This window comes from Biomphalaria glabrata, chromosome 10 (assembly GCF_947242115.1).
Source record: "Biomphalaria glabrata chromosome 10, xgBioGlab47.1, whole genome shotgun sequence".
NCBI classification, from domain to species: Eukaryota; Metazoa; Mollusca; class Gastropoda; family Planorbidae; genus Biomphalaria; species Biomphalaria glabrata.
In genome coordinates, this window is record NC_074720.1 from 16,128,066 (window position 1) to 16,146,213 (window position 18,148).

An 18,148-nucleotide genomic window follows, 5' to 3' on the forward strand; every position below is an offset into this window, starting at 1 on the left:
ATATAAAATCTCTGGAGTTTTTCTTAACGAATTCAAAACCCCTTTAGCTACTCTCATAGAATATGGTGAATTTAGTTTGCTTTAGAATGATATTGAAGAGAGAGGTTTTCTAACTCAAAACTCTCTTTAGGGGGATTTGAAACTCAAAACCATGTGGAGGGGTTTAAAACTTAAAAAAAAACAAACTCTGGAGAATGGGGGTTTAAACTCAACCCCCCCCCCCCCTTGGCTTGGCTACGCTCATACAATTTTAGTGTGTAATTTGCTTTTTTTTAATATTGAAGAGGTATTTTTTAGCTTCAAACCCCACTGAAGGGGGATTTAAAGTCAAAACCCCTTTGGATACGCTCATAGAATTTTTAGTGTGTAATTTGCTTTTTTATATTGAAGAGGTGGTTTTTAGCTGCAAACCCCGCTGGAGGGGGGTTTTAAACACAAAACCCCTCTTGGCTACGCTCATAGAATCTGGTGACTGATGTATGGATAGTCTTATATTGAAGAGAGTTTTTAAAATCCCCCCACCCCCTTTAGCTATGCTCTTGGAATTTGGGAATTGTTTACATTTTTTTTTGTTTTGTTTTATAGAAGAGGGGGATTTAACTGCAAAATCCCCTGGTAGGGGGATTTAAACTCAAACCCCCCTTGGCTGCGCCGTGGCAAGTGATGATTTAGCATTAAAATCTCTTCTAATATAAACAAAATCAAAGCAAAAAATCAGTCACTAAATTCCGCCCCCCCCCCTCTTGGGGGGATTTCATTTCGGGAGGGGGGGGGTGAACCACTGCACATATTACTGGTAGGCATGTCCTTGACAAGCAGCATTACACTCCAGAGACTGGACTAACAACATCGACAGGAACCAGGAACTACTTGCGAACGTGATCAAATGTTTATTTACATGCCATCAAGCCAACGTCCATGAAGAGATTCAATGAATCTAATAACTCGCTACTACCCGACTTCACATACACGTGTTGTATCCATACAACTACTCACTATACTAAAGTAAGTGAACTATTTCACCTGTGACAATATCATCTGATCAGATGTGTGAATGCACTCATCGTTAAGGGAAAAAATTGTATTAAACATTAGAACGCAGTGTCTTCACTTTGGCCATGTCACAGAACTGTCCAGCTTGGCCGCAGCGACATGGGGATTTAAAGTGCACTGTAAATTGGACGCACAGTCGTCTCGTGTTAGAGTGCACAAAAGTTAGGACACTGGCTCTCGTGACGTCACAGTGTTTACTGTGACACAGATACCATGGGAAACACACACACACACTATTGCCTTATCGTAGAAGAACGGGTTTGAAATTTGTTTATTTCAAAGTTGTCTACTTCAGAGTTTCATGGGTGTCTTTCTTGTACACTGTGATACTTACTTTATCTTTACTTTAGTAAACTTCTTTCTCTCCCCCCCCCCTCCCCATTCTCCTGGCTGGCTGCCTGGTCGTGCGGTATGCGCACTGGAATATCGTTCAAACGTGTCTATGGTCCCAGTTTTTTAACCTGCCTGCTGCCATCCCCCGTCGTCCTGCGGGAGATTTGCCTAGGAAGTAAATTATCTTTAACATCCGAAACATGTCAAACATTTTACAAACAAACAAAACATGTACTGCAAAGTGAAAATAAAAATGTATAAATAAAAATTAGTTTGATAGTGATAAATAGACTGCATTATTAAAATGTAACATTAACTGTATACTGTTTATATTTTTAGCCGTCAAGATGGGTCGAATTCCTAAAGTTGAGAAAGAGAGAGCACTTCTGGAAAATAGGTTGCAGACCAGATCGGACCATCACATGGAAGTGGAAGAAGGCGATATTAATATGTCCAGCTCGTATAGCTGGTCTGAGTCTACCAGAAACCAGGACAGGTTAGTACAAGAGAACAGTCACGGAGGACACATCTCTAGAATCGACGCCCGATCGGAACATGGGTCAGTCTCGAAAGACTGGACACACAATGACATTCCATTAGGGCCTCCGAGGCCGCTGGCCCACGCGCCAAAACCCACAACCCACGCACATCGCAGCTACAGCTGCGAGGGACGAGAGATGCCTGAGCTTATCTCCGAATGGAAAAATTGTCACGATCTCAAATCTTCAGTGGATTCGAACTATAAGGGCGAGACCATCAACAATCACCACCTTTCAGAACATGCCACATCATTTTCCACGTCGGACCCAGCGCTTTACCAGGACTTTCTTGGCTCAGATCATCTCATGGGTAACGCCAAAGGACACACCACGAGCCGGTCCAGCAAAGGTTTTCTTGAACATGCGCAGCACGATAGTGCTCGCATGTTTCATTCATCTGTCACCATCAAAACAGAACCAGATTGTTCTTACGGCAACGAACCCAACGGGGAATCGTGGGACGGCTTGTACGCTCAACCGTCTGAAATAAGCTGCCACTCTGCTGGTACAAACTTAACTAGATTTCCCTTAGAAAACTGCGCTCAGCCTCTATTAGGCGACTGCCGTGCAGTTTCCTCTTGGGGAAATTCGTTCGACGATGCCGAATCTGATACGAAATGTGAGATTAAAAGAGTACAACCCATCCAGCCATTTAACCTGGTTGAAAAAGCAGCAGCTGGTTTGGACGTTAAAGAACCACACCGCGTCGACAAGGATAGAAATATGTCCGCCTTGACGCCCAAAACACCAGCGCCATGTCGAAGCAGCTACAGTCCAGATATTATCAAAGTGTTACTCGACCAGGTGGGAGGAGAGAGGATAAAGGGCATACAGCATCATATCATGACCACCGTGGCCAAGACGTTTGGACCCGAGGAATACGAGGCTACAAAGCAATTGCTCAGCTCCTACACCGAACGTTCGGAACAGAAGCCAACCGAGCCTGCACCGCTCCCTTACCACGAACCGGACAAGCCCTTTCGTTCTTCTGGTATCTCTCAGGCAGCGGGCAGCACATCACAGCCATTTACCACATTCGGCGCGGGGGTCAACGCTATGCAGCCGAAGCCTATGTCAAATCATAGAGACTCGATTCCTATCATGAATGGCCTGGCCCTAAACCACAAGGGCCAGTGGTGTGCTGAAACTAATTGTGAAATCATGGGTCCCTTCCCGAGGGATAAGGTCAACAGTTCAAAACATGTTAGTGATGCAGGGCTTCTTTCCAACGCGGAGCTAATGGAGACAGAGGATGGATTAACTCTTTGTTCTTCAGATGAATTAAGTAATGGCTTACTCGGGGATCACTATGATTCATTGATGAATCTCGGAGCATCTGATAAGGTAAGAACATACATTGACTTCAAAATATCACTATAACACGATTGATTCATTGAGAGGGAGTTAGTCTTGAAATAGTGCATTGCCCAGTTGTTGATAGAGCATGGCCCAGTTGTTGATCAAAGCATGGCCCAGTCATTGATAGAGCATGGCCCAGTTATTGATAAGAGCATGGCCCAGTCATTGATAGAGCATGGCTCAGTCATTGATAAGAGCATGGCCCAGTCATTGATAGAGCATGGCCCAGTTATTGATAAGAGCATGGCCCAGTTATTGATAAGAGCATGGCCCAGTCATTGATAGAGCATAGCCCAGTTGTTGATAAGAGCATGGCCCAGTTATTGATAAGAGCATGGCCCAGTTGTTGATAAGAGCATGGCCCAGTTATTGATAAGAGCCTGGCCCAATAATCGCATCTATTTTTGGCCATCAGAAGTTTAAATATTGCATTTATGATGTGTATATTTTCCGTTAAGTTTAATGGAAACCAAGGACCAAGTTTCTTGACTTCACAAATACACTGAGAAAATAACCAAATATTTTTTGTTTGTAATATTCCTTTAGGTTGTTCAAAACTTTGAATACTCACACAGACAGATTTAAATTTTAATGATGATCTGAGCATTTAATGTCAGACACTGTTTACTAAAATTATTTTTCTTTAGAGATTTAGATTTACATCCCTTGTAGCCATTATCTCCAGTCTTCTCCAGGCCTCATTTATCATTAAACCAACGCAGGACAAAAATGCGTTAAAAATATTTTGTTTGTTTTTTTACATCACTACATTCACGTCTGTGATAATGGGCACTGACGTCTTGAAGCTGCAGCTAGGCATTTACATTTTGTAGTTGCAGCTAGAGCAATGTCGTCTTGTAGCAGCATCTAGTCATTGATGTCTTGCAGCTGCAGCTAGGCAGTGACGTCTTGTAGCTGAAGTTAGTCATTGACGTCTTGTAGCTGAAGTTAGGCATTGACGTCTTGTAGCTGCAGCTAGGCATTGACGTCTTGTAGCTGCAGTTAGGCATTGACGTCTTGTAGCTGCAGTTAGGCATTGACGTCTTGTAGCAGCATCTAGTCATTGACGTCTTGTAGCTGCAGTTAGGCATTGACGTCTTGTAGCAGCATCTAGTCATTGATGTCTTGTAGCTGCAGTTAGGCATTGACGTCTTGTAGCTGCAGTTAGGCAGTGATGTCTTGTAGCTGCAGTTAGGCATTGACGTCTTGTAGCTGCAGTTAGGCATTGACGTCTTGTAGCTGCAGTTAGGCATTGACGTCTTGTAGCTGCAGTTAGGCAGTGACGTCTTGTAGCTGCAGTTAGGCATTCACGTCTTGTAGCTGCAGTTAGGAAGTGACGTCTTGTAGCTGCAGTTAGACATTGACGTCTTGTAGCTGCAGTTAAGCAGTGACGTCTTGTAGCTGCAGTTAGGCAGTGACGTCTTGTAGCAGCATCTAGTCATTGATGTCTTGTAGCTGCAGTTAGGCATTAACGTCTTGTAGCAGCATCTAGTCATTGACGTCTTGTAGCAGCAGTTAGGCATTGACGTCTTGTAGCAGCATCTAGTCATTGATGTCTTGTAGCTGCAGTTAGGCATTGACGTCTTGTAGCTGCAGTTAGGCATTGACGTCTTGTAGCTGCAGTTAGGCATTGACGTCTTGTAGCAGCATCTAGTCATTGACGTCTTGTAGCTGCAGTTAGGCATTGACGTCTTGTAGCTGCAGTTAGGCATTGACGTCTTGTAGCAGCATCTAGTCATTGACGTCTTGTAGCTGCAGTTAGGCAGTGACGTCTTGTAGCTGCAGTTAGGCAGTGACGTCTTGTAGCTGCAGTTAGGCAGTGACGTCTTGTAGCTGCAGTTAGGCAGTGACGTCTTGTAGCTGCAGTTAGACAGTGACGTCTTGTAGCTGCAGTTAGACAGTGATGTCTTGTAGCTGCAGTTAGACAGTGATGTCTTGTAGCTGCAGTTAGGCATTGACGTCTTGTAGCAGCATCTAGTCATTGACGTCTTGTAGCTGCAGTTAGGCAGTGACGTCTTGTAGCTGCAGTTAGGCAGTGACGTCTTGTAGCTGCAGTTAGGCAGTGACGTCTTGTAGCTGCAGTTAGGCAGTGACGTTTTGTAGCTGCAGTTAGGCATTGACGTCTTGTAGCTGCAGTTAGGCAGTGACGTCTTGTAGCTGCAGTTAGGTAGTGACGTCTTGTAGCTGCAGTTAGGTAGTGACGTCTTGTAGCTGCAGTTAGGCAGTGACGTCTTGTAGCTGCAGTTAGACAGTGATGTCTTGTAGCTGCAGTTAGACAGTGATGTCTTGTAGCTGCAGTTAGGCATTGACGTCTTGTAGCAGCATCTAATCATTGACGTCTTGTAGCTGCAGTTAGGCAGTGATGCCTTGTAGCTGCAGCTAGGCTGTGACGTCTTATTGCTGCAGTTAGGCATTGACGTCTTGTAGGTGCAGTTAGGCAGTGATGTCTTGTAGCTGCAGTTAGGAAGTGACGTTTTGTAGTTGCAGCTAGGCATTAACGTCTTGTAGCTGCAGTTAGACATTGACGTCTTGTAGCTGCAGTTAGGCATTGGCGCCTTGTAGCAGCATCTAGTCATTGATGTATTGTAGCTGCAGTTAGGCATTGACGTCTTGTAGCTGCAGTTAGGCAGTGATGTCTTGTAGCTGCACTTAGGCATTGACGTCTTGTAGCAGCATCTAGTCATTGATGTCTTGTAGCTGCAGTTAGGCATTGACGTCTTGTAGCTGCAGTTAGGCATTGACGTCTTGTAGCAGCATCTAGTCATTGATGTCTTGTAGCTGCAGTTAGGCATTGACGTCTTGTAGCTGCAGTTAGGCATTGACGTCTGTAGCTGCAGTTAGGCATTGACGTCTTGTAGCAGCATCTAGTCATTGATGTCTTGTAGCTGCAGTTAGGCATTGACGTCTTGTAGCTGCAGTTAGGCATTGACGTCTTGTAGCAGCATCTAGTCATTGATGTCTTATAGCTGCAGTTAGGCATTGACGTCTTGTAGCTGCAGTTAGGCAGTGATGTCTTGTAGCTGCACTTAGGCATTGACGTCTTGTAGCTGCAGTTAGGCATTGACATCTTGTAGCTGCAGTTAGGCAGTGACGTCTTGTAGCTGCAGTTAGGCAGTGACGTCTTGTAGCTGCAGTTAGGCAGTGACGTCTTGTAGCTGCAGTTAGGCAGTGACGTCTTGTAGCTGCAGTTAGGCAGTGATGTCTTGTAGCTGCAGTTAGGCAGTGACGTCTTGTAGCTGCAGTTAGACAGTGATGTCTTGTAGCTGCAGTTAGACAGTGATGTCTTGTAGCTGCAGTTAGGCATTGACGTCTTGTAGCAGCATCTAGTCATTGACGTCTTGTAGCTGCAGTTAGGCAGTGATGCCTTGTAGCTGCAGCTAGGCTGTGACGTCTTATTGCTGCAGTTAGGCATTGACGTCTTGTAGCCGCATCTAGGCGTAGCTGGCCTTGTAGCTGGCCTGTAAGGTCGTGTACCTTTAACTAGGTGTCCCAACTCGTAAATTAAACGTAGAACATTTCATTCTGACGTAGACTAGACAAGTATGTCGCAGTAATTTTTCATTCTGACGTAGACTAGACAAGTATGTGACTAGGTTTTTTATTCTGACGTAGACTAGACAAGTATTTCACAGTAAATTTTCATTCTGACGTAGATTAGAAAAGTATGTCACAGTAGGTTTTCATTCTGACGTGGACTAGACAAGTATGTCTCAGTAGGTTTTCATTCTGACGTAGACTAGACAAGTATGTCTCAGTAGGTTTTCATTCTGACCTAGACTAGACAAATATGTGACAGTAGGTTTTCATTCTGACGTAGACTAGACAAGTATGTCTCAGTAGGTTTTCATTCTGACGTAGACTAGACAAGTATGTCACAGTAATTTTTCATTCTGACGTAGACTAAACAAATATGTGAAAGTAGGTTTTCATTCTGACGTACACTAGACAAGTATGTCTCAGTAGGTTTTCATTCTGACCTAGACTAGACAAGTATGTGACAGTAGGTTTTCATTCTGACGTAGACTAGACAAGTATGTCTCAGTAGGTTTTCATTCTGACGTAGACTAGACAAGTATGTCTCAGTAGGTTTTCATTCTGACGTAGACTAGACAAGTATATCACAGTAGGTTTTCATTGTGACGTAGACTAGACAAGTATGTCTCAGTAGGTTTTCATTCTGACGTAGACTAGACAAGTATGTCTCAGTAGGTTTTCATTCTGACGTAGACTAGACAAGTATGTCACAGTAGGTTTTCATTCTGACGTAGACTAGACAAGTATGTCTCAGTAGGTTTTCATTCTGACGTAGACTAGACAAGTATGTCTCAGTAGGTTTTCATTCTGACGTAAACTAGACAAGTATGTCTCAGTAGGTTTTCATTCTGACGTAGACTAGACAAGTATATCACAGTAGGTTTTCATTGTGACGTAGACTAGACAAGTATGTCTCAGTAGGTTTTCATTCTGACGTAGACTAGACAAGTATGTCTCAGTAGGTTCTCATTCTGACGTAGACTAGACAAGTATGTCACAGTAGGTTTTCATTCTGACGTAGACTAGACAAGTATGTCTCATTAGGTTTTCATTCTGACGTAGACTAGACAAGTATGTCTCAGTAGGTTTTCATTCTGACGTAGACTAGACAAGTATGTCTCAGTAGGTTTTCATTCTGACGTAGACTAGACAAGTATGTCTCAGTAGGTTTTCATTCTGACGTAGACTAGACAAGTATGTCTCAGTAGGTTTTCATTCTGACGTAGACTAGACAAGTATGTCACAGTAGGTTTTCATTCTGACGTAGACTAGACAAGTATGTCACAGTAGGTTTTCATTCTGACTTAGACTAGACAAGTATGTGACAGTAGGTTTTCATTCTCACTTAGACTAGACAAGTATGTCACAGTAGGTTTTCATTCTGACCTAGACTAGACAAGTATGTGACAGTAGGTTTTCATTTTGACTTAGACTAGACAGATCATTTATTTGTTTACTGCCATGGTGTCCCTCAGATGGACAGCTCCATCCCTCACAACTTGGACGTGGACAAGGACAGCACGAACCCTAGAGGCCTGGATGAGTTGTCGATGTCGGAGTGTTCACAGAGCTTGCTGAAAGCCTACGTGAAGCACATGGACGCCCTGGTCAAGAAATATGACAGCATGAATGAGTTTATCAAAAATAAGGTAATAGATGTTGCTGTCTTGTCTGTTTTTACCAATGTTTATGTCTTATTTTCTGTCTCGTGAAACACATTAAACAAAAAAACATTTTCATACATAGACCTCTCAGCTATTTCCGTACTAAGTCTGGAATCTTGACCTCATTTGCGAATATCGTTCCTTTAAGTTGCGTACTTTCAGATAAGCTGCTGTTCATGTTTTCTGGAAATGTCTCTTTGCAGTATACCTACTTCAGTTACAGTACTGCCTTGTTTGTTTACATTTTGTTTCAAAGTTCTGTTTTCAATTGAAATGATTTTTTGAACATGCCCAAATGTAGGAAGAAGGAAACTGTTCAAATCAATCTAGAGGGGACTCTAGAGCAGTGGTTCCCAAACTTTTTAGTCTCGTAGACCCCTTGCCATATTTTATAGATTACTGTAGATCTCCCTGCTTAACTTATATTGCATTTTCGGAAATTCACCAACTCCATTTTTTAAACTATTTCTAACTGCAGTGAGTCCAAGAATGAAAAAGTAATTTCAAGCTACATGTAAAGTTAGAGAGATCTTTTTCATTGGTAAAATTCAAATTTAAACCAATTAAAATAACAGTTAATATATATTACTGGAATCTCCAAACACACTGGAAATTTGTGTTTTTTTTTTTTTTTAGCAAAAGGAAAACTGAATTCAAACCTCTGCTGCCTTGCAACTATACCCAAACACGGCGACCCTTTGGCAGTTTGCAGCACAGTGCTACACCCTGTCAGAACCTGCGACCCCGCTGATCCCAAACTGTATATGTCGTTTACAAAGAATTACATAAGCATAAGAAGCTTTGAATGTTATAACTCATACCACTGATGTGGCTTTGAACTGTTACTTAAAGAAATTCGTTTAATAATATCAGATGTAGGTTTTAATAAAATAATTAGCTTCTATAACTACTTCAACGGCTGGTAAAAATCAATGTTTTATCTATAGTGTTTTCCATGTTCGTCAATAAGTAAAGAGATCTTGTAAGACGCTCACAAACCACCATCTTCTCTGTATGATCTTGAAGAGAGATTTTGTGGGTCTAATTCTGAACATTATCTTTGAGAGTTCGAAAGTTTTTCAAACCTTTATCTTTTTATCAAGGTGGCGTCGTCTCAAATGATCCTCCAGTGTAATTAGTCACTTAGGCAACCGCTTGTTTGACAAGGAAGGAGTGAATCCCGATTTTCAATAAATTTTAAATAATTTTTTTTGTTAGGCATTAGTTAAATGTAGACAAAATTAAGCTATTTAAATGGGTACTGAAATTAAATACAGAGATTTTTCATTTGATTAGCGGGAATATTTAAAGAATTAACTAAGGTACAAATCATATATTCTTACATGAAATAGTACATTAAATGAATCTGAAAATTAAAGTCACGACCTGCTTAAATTAAATCCATTATTGTAGACCCCCGTGGACATCTCATAGACCCCCAATTTATTTTTTTTTTACTTTCGTAGACCCCTTGGAAGTCTTCGTAGACCCCTGGGGGTCTATATAGACCTCTTTGGGAATCAGTGCTCTAGAGGAAGGACCTAGAGATGTGGTATGACATGGACATCCTCTGTGACTCAGTATATTATTCAATTTAAAATCAGAAGTTGTGTTACCATGTCCTTCTATTTATCTACTGTGAACGTTTATTCAATATTGACCAAAACAAAACCTGCTGCTAGCAAGCGGCTCTTGGGAGAAGAAAGGATGAACGTTTAAATATCAGCTGAAATCTTTTAGAGCAGCCTTGAGAAGCCTTTTTATGAAACGTGTCGTCCTTGTACTCTCGCTGTATATCTAGCCATTGATCTTGTTGTATTATTGAGTTCATCATTGATACCATTAGCTCATACATTATTGAGTTCTTGGTTGGCCCTGTTAGAACCCCGCAGTTGTTTTTTTTTTGTTGTTTTAAACAGAAAGTGCAAACTTGTCTTAATGTATATCTATAATTCATTCATGGTTACGGTATTTACATACGGTACTATCGTCACCACTGGGTGGGTCTTGCAGATTTGTGTTGCGTTCAGACTTACGTTTACTTGTATGCTTATTGGAAGTCGCCTGTCTAGGCACTGGCATAGCGTTACTGGACGAAAGAAAAGTGAATGAATCTTGATTTTATGTTGTAAATAGCATTGTTCCTGCTATTTTAAAGCGTATGGCTCTTATGAATTTTTAAAGCTTTGATGTAAATTAGATCTCTTCTCAAAAGTCTTTGATGCCTGTAGTGTTTCTCTTCTCCCCAGTCTTTGAGGTCCACTGTGTGCACTTATTCCTTTGGTTCCGTCTGAAAAGAAGACATGTTACCTTGGCTACATGTACTTACGACAGTCCCTTGAAATGTATCGGCAGAACCTTGTTTGTTTTTTTTTTATTTCGCCCTAGCTAGTAGATCTACTGGAGGTTGAAAGTTAAATTGCTAAAAAAAACAAAAAAGATTTGCATCTGTTACCTCTCAGCTTTATGGGTGCGTAGACTTAGTAGTGCAGCACATAGATTCAGTTACTCAATGTGATACGGTCTGGGCGGACAGGAATGGTTTTCAATAATCAATTAGATCTTAATGTCCGTATAGTTGAAAGCTGTCCAGTTTGGGCTTAGGTCGTGACCTACGGGCTTGAGATTGAGTCGGGCTTGCTTCGATGCACTTCTAGTAGTTGAACTACATTGGCCCAGTTTCCTGCGTGACCTAGTTAGACAAGTCGAGGGCATGTGGGCTGCATAGCTGTTTTTATTTGCGCTGTGTCTGTCATAAATGTTTACACGCTAATAGTCGAGGCCAAGGTCGTGATCTCCGTCGCGCCGACTCTGTAAAGTTGTTTCTCCCCCATCCCTTTTTTTTTCTTTCTCTCCCTCTCTCTTTCTATCAAGCACTTGAATTGAACGAGAAACAATAGGCGACATCTTTTTAACAAATCTTTTGGAATTCCCTTTGCACGCGCTCTCTGTAGATCTACTCCCATAAATACAGACTTGAATGCGCTCAGCCTGAACAGTTCATGGTAACCCCCCCCCCCCATTTTTTTTTTAAAATCTCTTTTTACTTTGTACTTTTCTTGTGAGGACGACTTATCAATAGATCCTCAGAAGCTTGATTTTAATATTATGTTGACACAGATGTTCAAACCCCCGACTCTTTATACCCGAGAGTATTTTGTTGTTAGTGTTATTGGGTAGGGGGAGATGCAATGTAATCCAGTACAAATAGAGATTGGTGTCTAGAACTAGGTTTAAATAAAAACATTGAAGCTTAACTTTGTGGTAACTATGTCCTTATTCTAAACCCTAATGACATAAGACTCATTGCAAGTATGTGAACATACACAATTTTTTTTTGAAGATACCCACAACATGCAACTTCTTGTGTGTGTGTGTGTGTGTGTTCAGTTCTTAACAGCTGTTACACGTGATGAGGCTTTTTTTTGTTACTCAAAGTCACGTGTTTATGCATTTCTGGCCTGGAATGTTAATAAAAATATGTATTTCCACTTTCCACGGCAGTGGTTCTCTTTCAAATAATTATCAGGGCCTTAGATAATTGGAGGCCCTTTGTGAACCGAATTTGGTGGCCCCAAATGAAATAGAAAAAAATAAAAATAAACAGCTAAAAAAAAAAAATCCCGCAATTTATTTCAAACCTAGTGTGCTATAACAATAACACTGAGCACAAGTTTCGCTATTTCTTCTCTAAAAAGTTGTTTTGAGTAGTTTGCGAGGCCCCACAAATCGGAGGCCATGGGTGGCTGCCTACTTTGCCTCTGCCTAAAGCCGGCCCTGTAATGACCGGTCCTTCAGTTCTGATATTGTGAAAGAAAACAGCGTTGTCTTTGCTGTGGTTTCCCTTCAAATTAGATTATTGAATTGTCTGCTCAGGTCTTTGACTCTGTTGGATTGAGGTTCATTATATAGGGTTTCTTTGTTAACACAGTTTATTGTTTAGGTCTGATTTTGGTTTATAGCTTATATTGGGGTTTAAACTAGTCTTTGACTTCGGTTTGTTTATAGTTTATATTTCACTTTATTTTAGAGTTTCTACTTTGGCATTGTTAATAATGAGTTTGTCTCTGTTAATAATTAGTTTGTCTCTGTCATGGGCGTAGCCAGGATTTTTTTTCGGGGTGGGGGGGGGGTTGGAGGGTATCCCCCCGCCCCCCCCCCCCCCCGCGGAAAAAAATTATATACATATGTGTGTGTGTGTGTGTGTACATAATTAATCTTTATTACATTCTGACCCTTTCGGAAGACGTTTATTGTGCCCTAGACTCCCCGCCCTTGCTAGCAAAGGGGTCTGGGGGAGCTCGCAGTGCTCCCCCAGCGCGGGGCGAAGCCCCGCCGCCAAGCACTATTTCTGGTATTGAAAGCCAACAAAATGCATATTCTGAGGTATCTACAGTGCATTATCTTGCTATTAAAAAGTTTTATTTCAAAAACCTAATGTGCTATTCTTACTGACTTAGACCCTCTCGCGCTGTTCGGCGCATTTTCCGGCAAGCTGTTTCCGCAACTCTTATTATGCGTAATTCATGTTGTCGGAGAACATGTCCCGCAAAACCTCATGCGACGCTCTGTCACAACCTTACTAAGTGTTCGACTCCCAGTTCGGCATAAGATTTTCATGATTTAGATCCGATCTCTATAACTGACTCCTAAAATCTGTCTTAGCCATCTTTGTTGAGCCACATTTAGTGTTTTTCAATTTCGGCAGATGACTATTCACACTTTATTAATGAATCCCAGCCACTGGTAGAAATTTGTAACCTCTCATGACTACGCTCTTGGAATTACATGCCTGTATTTCGCTTTAGATTTTATATCGAAAAGGAAAGTTTTATCGTCAAAATCATCTGTTGAGGGTTTTTAGCTACGATCATAGAATTTGTTTGCTGACTGTAGTTTGCTTTAAAATAATATTGAAGAGAGAGGTTTTCAACTCTAAACGCTCTGTAGGGGAATTTTAAACTCAAAACCATCTGAAAGGGTTTTAAATTTAAAAAAAAAATTCATCTGGAGGAGGGGGATTTAATCTCAAAACCCCTGATTAGCTTAGCTACGCTCAAAGAATTTTAGTGTGTAATTTGCTTCTTTTATATTGAAGAGGTATTTTTTAGCATTAAAACCCTCTGAAGGGGGGTTTAAACTCAAACCCCCCTTTGGCTACGCTCATAGCATTTTGAGTGCGTAATTTGCTTTTTTCTTTTTTTTAATATTGAAGAGATATTTTTCAGCTTTAAACCCCGCTGGCAGGGGGTTTTAAACTCAAAACCCCTTAGGCTACGCTCATAGATTTTATAGTGTGTAATTTGCTTTTTTTTATATTTAAGAGGTACTTTTTAGCTTTAAACCCCAACTGGAGGGGGTAGGGGTTAAACTCAAAAGCCCTTAGGCTACGCTCATAGAATTTTGAGTGTGTAATTTGCTTTTTTTATATTGAGAGGGGGTTTATCGTAATTTTTGGAGGCGGTTTTTAAAATCAAAATCTTCCTTAGCTGTTTTCTTGGAATTTGTGGATTGTCGTTTGCATTTTGTTTTGTAGTTTTGTTGATAGAAGAGGGGGATTTAACTGCAAAACCCCTGGTAGGGGGGTTTAAACTCAAAACCCCTATAGGGGGTTTTAAACTCAAAACCCCTGGTAGAGGGATTTTTATATCAAAACCCCCTGATAGGAGTTTTTTTTTTACTCAAAACCCTTTGGTAGGGGGTTTTAAACTCAAAACCCCTGGCAGGGGGTTTTAAACTCATAAACTCCTGGCAGGGGGTTTTAAACTCAAAAAAACCCTGGTAGAGGGATTTTTATCTCAAAACCCCCTGATAGGGTTTTTTTTAACTCAAAACCCTCTGGTAGGGGTTTAAAACTCAAAACCCCCTGGTAGAGGGTTTTTAACTAAAAACCCCTTTAGTTAAAAACCCCTTCGGCTGTGCTGTGGTAAGTGATGATTTAGTATTAAAATCTCACCTAAAATAAACAAAATTAAAGCAAAAAATCAGTCACTGAATTCCGTTCCCCCATTTCGGGGGGGGGGGGGAGGGTTGAACCCCCCCCCGGCCTCTGTTAATAATTAGTTTGGCTCTTTTAATAATAAGTTTTGCTCTGTTAATTATAAGTTTGGCTCAGTTAATAATAAGTTTGGCTCTGTTAATAATACGTTTGGCTCAGTTTATTTGTTACCGACACTACTATACAGCATCTTAACACAGGGAGATGGAAATGGACAATGCTTTTGAATGAGTCACATTGTGTTCATGTCATAAAAGTTACCGCCATGTATGACGTATATGTTTCACAATGAGGCTGCAGTCACAGCCAAAACATTTTGAACAATTTCCCCCACATGTTGACGAGATCTTTATCTGGTCGTGTTTTAGTCTCCCATCTGGCCGTGTTTTAGTCTCCCATCTGGCCGTGTTTTAGTCTCCCATCTGGTCGTGGCCGTGTTTTAGTCTCCCATCTGGCCGTGTTTTAGTCTCCCATCTGGTCGTGTTTTAGTCTCCCATCTGGCCGTGTTTTAGTCTCCCATCTGGTCGTGTTTTAGTCTCCCATCTGGTCGTGTTTTAGTCTCCCATCTGGCCGTGTTTTAGTCTCCCATCTGGTCGTGTTTTAGTCTCCCATCTGGCCGTGTTTTAGTCTCCCATCTGGTCGTGTTTTAGTCTCCCATCTGGCCGTGTTTTAGTCTCCCATCTGGTCGTGATTTAGTCTCCCATCTGGCCGTGTTTTAGTCTCCCATCTGGTCGTGTTTTAGTCTCCCATCTGGCCGTGTTTTAGTCTCCCATCTGGTCGTGTTTTAGTCTCCCATCTGGCCGTGTTTTAGTCTCCCATCTGATCGTGTTTTAGTCTCCCATCTGGCCGAGTTTTAGTCTCCCATCTGGTCGTGTTTTAGTCTCCCATCTGGCCGTGTTTTAGTCTCCCATCTGGTCGTGTTTTAGTCTCCCATCTGGTCGTGTTTTAGTCTCCCATCTGGTCGTGTTTTAGTCTCCCATCTGGCCGTGTTTTAGTCTCCCATCTGGCCGTGTTTTAGTCTCCCATCTGGTCGTGTTTTAGTCTCCCATCTGGCCGTGTTTTAGTCTCCCATCTGGTCGGACACTTCAAGTACAAAGCAGCTGTCAGGCGGTTTCTCATTTCTGTGTAGAGGGAAAAGCTTGTTAAAAATGTATTTCTTGGAAAAGGCGCTTTGAGTTATCCCGTTATGAACGTCTGATCACAAAAACTTGAACGAGCTCCTTTAAAATAGCCAGGACACAATCGCTTTCATAGATAGATGCAACGGATTCTTTGGGTTTATACAAGAGTACCCTTTTTACTATTTTGGGCTAATCATGGCGTACTATTTTGTGCTCATCATGGCTTACTATTCTGGGCTTATCATGGCGTACTATATTGGGTTTATCATGGCGTACTATTTTGGGTTTATCATGGCGTACAATTTTGGGTTCATAAAGAAACGTTTGCTTTTCAAAACTAAGTACATGTATGTATACTGTATGCGCACATTATTATTATAGCTTTTATATAGCGCTACTTTCATGCTTATAGCATGCTCAGAGCGCTTTTGGTCCAATCTCATTTGTGGACCGGTGGGGGGGAGGGGGTATCTAGGAGTTGATTTTCCGTGCTGCCTTTAGGCGCTCAGTAAAACACAACTCTGCCCGAGGTCCCAACCTCGAGCCCCCTTCTAGGTAGCCAAGCCAAGCCAAGTTCAAGCGCACTTGGCCTCTCGACCACGCTTCCCACAAACAAACACAAACATATCTTGTATATTATAATCGCAAAAGCCCTGACACATTCATTCATCACTAATTCTCCCACTTGCGGTGGACAAAAAAAATATTGAAAAATTAACATGTGATTACTTACCTTGGGTGAGAGAGCGTTAGGAGAGCAGAGGAAGAAGAAAATATTCCAATCAAAAAGCAACAATAGATTGTATGAACTAGTTTAACATACAATTAAGTAGAGCGATTGTATGAAGGGGAGGCGTAGAGAGACACAAGTCTCAGGCCAGCCAGAAGTATGTCTGTGTGGAGGGGAGGTAGAACTAAGTAGGGCTGAGCTTGTCATGTAGAAGATACTGTAATTCACTCTAATTTATGTTAGTGAAGAATGGGGGTGAATGCGGGAGATACAACCACAAATAGGATGTGACAGTTCGATGCGCTGGATGGATGGGACCTCATTCACCAAAACGAACGTACACGTGAGAATATTGATAAAACAACGAAAAAAACAATAGTCACATTGTTGATTAAAATTAGATTGTAATTTGTATAGAAGAGATAGGGAAGCACGTGACTCAAAGTTGTTTGTTTACGATTGATGAATGAGGTCCAATATAAAACCGAAGAATACTCAGAGATTGTATGTAGGACTATTTTCTAGGGCGAAGAGAAAAGTGATACTAGAATTCATAGGTCAGATGAAAGTGTTTTTGGGAGGACATTTTAAAACGAGCCAATTAATCGTAACATGTACTAGAATTCATGGGGCCGAAATTAGGATTATTGAAATGGGAGCAGTTTTATTGAAAGTGAAAAAAAAAGGAGGGGGGGTGGGCGGCTGGCTCCGGCCAAAATATTATGTCAGCAGGATGTAATAAGAAATTTGGACCACAGCCAAAAAACATATCATAGAGCCCATCAAATATTTCGAAAAAAAAATAAACTGAAAAGCAGAAGAATAGTCCGAGAGTATAAATAAGTATAAATAAATTCTTGAATTAACTTCAGTGTAATAGATACTAGAGTTCGCGGGGGGGGGGGGGAGTGTTTAATTGCGAACCTTTGTATTGTTATTATATTTAAGAAAAAAAAAAGTGAGGTAGTCCATGGCAAAATATACAATATATAACTTGGGAGAAAATCAACTGGCGTAACTAGTGGGTAATTCTTATATACGGCACCTATTTGAAAAAAAATATTACTTTTCTTGTATTTTAACGTATATTATTAAGTTTTGGTAGTTAAAAGTTAGGCAATCAACTACGGCACCTAAACACTGAGTACCGGCACCTATTTTTTTATTTTTACAATGAACGAATTTGCATACGCTGCCGCCTCTTTCGGACTATCTATAAACCTTGGGAAACAGAAGTCATGTTCCAGAAGTGACCCAATAAAACCGTAAACGGACAGCCCCTTAATGTGGTAGACCACTTCACATATCTAGGTAGTATAGTGTCAAATGACGCCTCACTTTCAATGGAAGTTGATAACCGTCTGGCCTCGGCCAGAAGCGCTTTTGGACGCCTTCGGGCGAGAGTTTGGCGGAACAAATCGCTCCGCCCGCCTACAAAAATCAATGTCTACCAGGCGGTGGTTCTCTCAACCCTTCTATATGGCTCTGAGGCATGGACACTATACAGAAAGCAACTAAGACTTCTTGAGCGCTTTCACCAAAGATGCTTGCGCTCCATCATGAACATACGGTGGCAAGACCGCACTACAAACAGTGATGTCCTTGCGAACGCCGGTATGGACAGTATAGAGGGAATTCTTAAGGTCTGACAGTTACGCTGGGCAGGGCACATATCCCGTATGGGAGACGAACGTATGCCAAAGAAAGTCTTTTTTGGTGAGCTAAAAGGTGGTCGACGTAACAGAGGCACCCCACGGAAACGCTTCAAAGACCAGCTTAGGCGTCAACTTTCCTTGGCTGACATAGAAGAGAGCACC

General features: G+C 41.5%; 1 protein-coding gene across 2 annotated transcripts in view; it reads left to right on the plus strand.

Moving 5' to 3' along the window:
- Window positions 1-18,148, plus strand: part of LOC106071245 (uncharacterized) — an 89,877-nt gene that overhangs the window by 41,495 nt on the left and 30,234 nt on the right. For both annotated transcript variants that reach the window (XM_056045149.1, XM_056045150.1), the window contains exons 4-5: window positions 1,726-3,269; window positions 8,294-8,467. In XM_056045149.1, the coding sequence (XP_055901124.1) occupies window positions 1,726-3,269; window positions 8,294-8,467 (1,718 nt within the window). The remainder of the gene's footprint in view (window positions 1-1,725; window positions 3,270-8,293; window positions 8,468-18,148) is intronic.